A 4,600-nucleotide genomic window follows, 5' to 3' on the forward strand; every position below is an offset into this window, starting at 1 on the left:
AAAGATGAGACTTTGGGAAATTTCTCTTTCTTAGGTTCTCCCCCATGAAGAGTGACATCCAGATAAGTTTGTGTGAAATAGATACCTACCTCTCATAAGTCAAGGAGATGATAAGCCCTACGAAAACAACAAACCTTAGTTATGTGGTGGTTATTAAAACTGTGAACACTCCCCCTTAACTCTCCTGATGTGTTCTCTTAAATAAATGTCTCACTCAGGGTCCTAGTGTCTGTCCTCCTCACCAAACCTCACGCTGATAACTTTCAACATCCAGAAATGGTTTGAGAACCGCATAACTCCATGACCTGTTGTCAAACCTCAAACTCCTAGAAACACCAAGTCTGATCACTTACTTTTTCTTCTCTGGAAGCCAACTGGTCCCCCTGAGACTGACCCAACCATTTCTGGGAACTGGTTGGAAAAATGAAGTCTGGTTTTCCAACCAATCCTTTGAGATAATCAGAAGACAGAAGGCTAAAAGGTCCTGTGACTTTAGCTTCTCTAAAAGAAAACCTATAGGACAGCACCCAAACACAATCATCTCAATGTTAATTTTTAAAACTGAAGTTGCACCTTCCCCTGTCCAAATCAATGATTCATGCAGGGAGGAAAGCAGCATCGTGTTTTGCTGCTGAAAGACTGTAATCTCTTTCTCTGAACATCTTTAAGAACAGTGCTGGGCGGTGGCCCGAGCGCAGCCGGAGGAGGCGGAGGACGCCCGCCCTGCACCGCAGCTCGCATCTGCGGCCGCGCGATCCACCTCCCGCGCCGCTTCTCCCGCGTGCGTCCCTCTGGCCGCGGAGCCGGCGGGAGGCCACAGCAGACCGATGGCGGCGGCCCTGTCGGGCCTGGCGGTACGGCTGTCGCGCTCCGCCGCGACCGGCGGCTCGTACGGCGCCTTCTGCAAGGGGCTCACAGGCACGCTGATCACCTTCTTCGACCTGGCCTGGAGGTCTGCGCATGAACTTCCCCTACTTCTAAGTCGTGGCTTCGGTGATTCTCAAAGTGCGCCTGCAGGTACATATTTAGAGCAACTAACTTGTGGCACTCTGGGAGGGGGGTGCCCAGCAGGATGGCTGAGCTCCACCCCCGACCTCGCCCGCCCTAGAGCAAAGCGACCAGCTCGCCTCGCGCACACAGACTTGCCTGCCGGTCTTGCCATTGCCCCATCTTTTCATATAAATGGGCGGCTAGAAATCATTTGCTGAAAGCCTGCAATATAACCAAAAAAGCCTAAGATATAATTAAATGTTGACTCTCAAGGAAATAGCTAATTCAAAGAACAGAACTTAAAAATCTGAAAATCCTCAGAAATATTTGAGAAGTTCTTGCATCCATAAAACAAAAGACAGCACCGAATGTAGGGAAATGACAGTAAGCACAGGATGCCCTAAGGGGGAAAAAAGGAAAAGTTACTAACAACTTAAAAAAAGATAAACTGTACAAGAATGGTTCAAATAGGAGACAAATCTTGCAAATTAGAAAAAGAAGAGAAGAGACTTCCAACTGAATGGAATCGATTCTAGGCAACAGATGGATGGAGTTAGACGGAGGAAATTTACAACATGATCTGAAGGCAGACATTTCTTCATCCCCAAAGAAAAAACAACGGCAAACAGAATCTACTGGGAAAAACAAACATTTCAAACTGTACAAGGAGAGCATGCTTCACATATGAAGCAACCTCAGATGTGGCCTGTTTTTCAACTGTTGCCTGGAGTGTGAGAAAGGGAATCTGAACACTGGCATGTGGATCAAAACTCTGCAGTCACAGAAAATCCAATCATAGTGTTCAACTTTGCCATTCAGTGAACAGTGTTTAAATAATCATTGCAATGGAAATATTAGTTACGCATTTTCATTTTTAGAGTAAATCTCTAGGCAAAGCAGGGGAGACAGTTATAGAACAGAGTGGGAATGTTAACCAACTTTGACAAGTACAGGCAACAAGCTGGCAGGCAGAGAGGAAGAAATGGAATAGTGGTGTTATTCTCCTAAACTAGGAAGTCCAGATACTGTCTCTAGTTGAAAGAATAAGACAGATTTAGGGGTTAGATTTTTTAAGTGAACAAGGTAACCAACAAAAGAGTTAAAAATAGTGATACAACCAAATGGAGGAGGGAGGAAAACCAAGGGGATAGCAGGAAGTCAGCAGAAAATGCCTCATGTCATCAAGTTAAGAAATAGTAAGAAAAACATATTATTAGGAAAAATGGAGTTAACCTCTAAACAGACGTGTAAGAGTTTTTGCCTCTGGGTTGGGAAAGCAAAAGTTGAGAAAGGTGGATGGGGATTTACTGCTTTTCATTATATGTCCTTTTGTACTGGTTGATTTTCCTAAATCTCTTACATGCATGTATTACTTTGATTAAAAGTTAAAACTTATTAAAAATGAATTTACTGCAATTAAAAAAAAAAGAGTGTTGATCAGAGTGAGAGAAAATAATTGACACTAGGGAAAGGAAATATAGATATGAGACTGATGAGGTTAAGTAAAAATCCTGAAATCCTGAATTTGAAATGCAAGTATCGGTATGAACTCATATATATATATATTTCTTTTTAATAAATTTATTTATTTTTGGCTGAGTTGGATCTTTGTTGCTGCTTGGGGGCTTTCTCTAGTTGCAGCGAGCGGGGGCTACTCTTCGTTGCGGTGTGCGGGCTTCTCGTTGCGGTGGCTTCTCTTGTTGTGGAGCACGGGCTCTAGGCACGCGGGCTTCAGTAGTTGTGGCTCACGGGCTTAGTAGCTCTGCGGCATGTGGGATCTTCCTGGACCAGGGCTCTAACCCGTGTCCCCTGCATTGGCAGGCAGATCCTTAACCACTGTGCCACCAGGGAAGCCCAACTCATGATATATTTTATCTTAAAAAAAAAAAGTATTTTCTAGCTCTTTCCATGGAAAAGGCCTAGAAACAATGAACCAACCAAGTAGAATAAAGACATGTAGTACACAGACTGTGATCCTTAAATCCTATTTTGCACCAAAAAGAGCCAGGGCTCCTTGGAGAAATGGATGATTCCAAATCTAGGGTAGAAAATTACACGGCAAGCTTGGATTGTGTTGCCATGCTAGAAAGCAAGGAAACTATTAAAGACCACTAAGATTATGTCAGAAGGACTTGGGAGCTAACTTAGAGGATCCCACTAGTCAAAGATGGGACAATTTGAACACTAATAAGAATAATCACTGTAATGTATGGAAACCATCAAACATATTAAAAATCCATGAATTTATTATGATGTGCTTAAGTCTTCATTAGTCAAAAAAAAAAGTGCACTGGTCATATTTGGTGGACCCTAGGGAATCAACTCATTATTTTGAAAACTTGTAAATAAAGGAAAAGAATCAAGCACTTAGCCTGTTTGCTGTACAATCTGTGATTCAGCCAAGTAGTGGATTAGGAGAAGTTTCTCTTTATAGAGTATTTCAGCTAAATACATTGTAAAGGAATGATATAATTTGACTATTGCCGACTTACACTTCTTAGTGGATCTATATAATGATCATCAATAGTTGCTAATATCACAAACAAAGAAACAACCGGACTATGCATCTCCTGATGGAAATATACACCATCCAGGAAGTATTCTTGCCAACAAACTCAAATTGGAATCTGATTAAGTCTCTAGATCTAACCACAAATTTACAGGACATACAGGGGTCAGAGAAAGATGAAAGCAGGAAAATACAGACTATATGGAAAACTTTATAAGACACTGACCCAGTTTCCTCAATGAATAAATTGCAAAGAAAAGAAGAAAAAGGAAAGAGGGTGACTTTTAGGTTAAAATAGACAAACATATCAACTGTTCAATGCATGGATTTCATTTGGATCCTGATTCTAACTAAAAATAATAAACAATTATGAGACAATCAGGAAATCTGAACACAGGCTAAATATATAATGATATTAAGGACTTACTTTTTTTAAGTGTAGAAATCATTCTGGTTGTTTTAAAAATCGTTCTTAGATTTTAAACACTCACACCTATTTATGGAAAAATGATATATACCTGACATTTGCTTCAAAATAATCTGGCTTGTGGGGAGTAGAGAGTATAGAGGGAAACTAGATGGATTATGAATTGATAGTTATTAAGCTGGATGATGGTTACATAGGGTATCATCATGCCAGTCTCTCTACTGTTGTATACAGTAAAATTTTTCCAAAATAAAAAAAAGGATTGATCCCCTTTCTTGGAAGGATTCATCTTGCGCATTCTTTTTTTTTTTGCTGTGTTGGGTCTTCATTGCTGCACATGGGCTTTCTCTAGTTGCAGCGAGCAGGGGCTACTCTTTGTTGTGGTGCGCGGGGGGGCTTCTCATTGTAGTGGCTTCTCTTTTTGCAGAGCACAGGATCTAGGTGCATAGGCTTCAGTAGTTGTGGCACGTGGGCTCAGTAGTTGTGGCACATGGGCTTAGTTGCTTCAGGGCATGTGCAATCTTCCGGACCAGGGATCGAACCCGTGTCCTTTACACTGGCAGGCGGATTCTTATCCACTGCACCACAAGGGAAGTCCCTACCTTGCATATTCTTGAAGGTGGCCAAGGAAGTCACCCTTTGTTCTCATTCCTGTGGGATGAGCTATACATGGA

At 41.8% G+C, this 4,600-nt stretch overlaps 1 protein-coding gene across 1 annotated transcript; it reads left to right on the forward strand.

Annotated features, from left to right (window-relative positions):
- The first annotated feature begins 827 nt into the window (after window positions 1–827).
- On the forward strand, window positions 828–1,029 carry LOC112396644 (small integral membrane protein 10-like protein 2A). Its single transcript, XM_024740417.1, is given in 2 exon segments — window positions 828–953; window positions 955–1,029. Coding segments are annotated over 2 exon segments (201 nt in total).
- The last annotated feature ends 3,571 nt before the right edge of the window (window positions 1,030–4,600 follow it).

The sequence above is a fragment of the Neophocaena asiaeorientalis genome, unplaced genomic scaffold, assembly GCF_003031525.2.
Source record: "Neophocaena asiaeorientalis asiaeorientalis breed wild unplaced genomic scaffold, Neophocaena_asiaeorientalis_V1.1 scaffold581, whole genome shotgun sequence".
Lineage (NCBI taxonomy): Eukaryota > Metazoa > Chordata > Mammalia > Artiodactyla > Phocoenidae > Neophocaena > Neophocaena asiaeorientalis.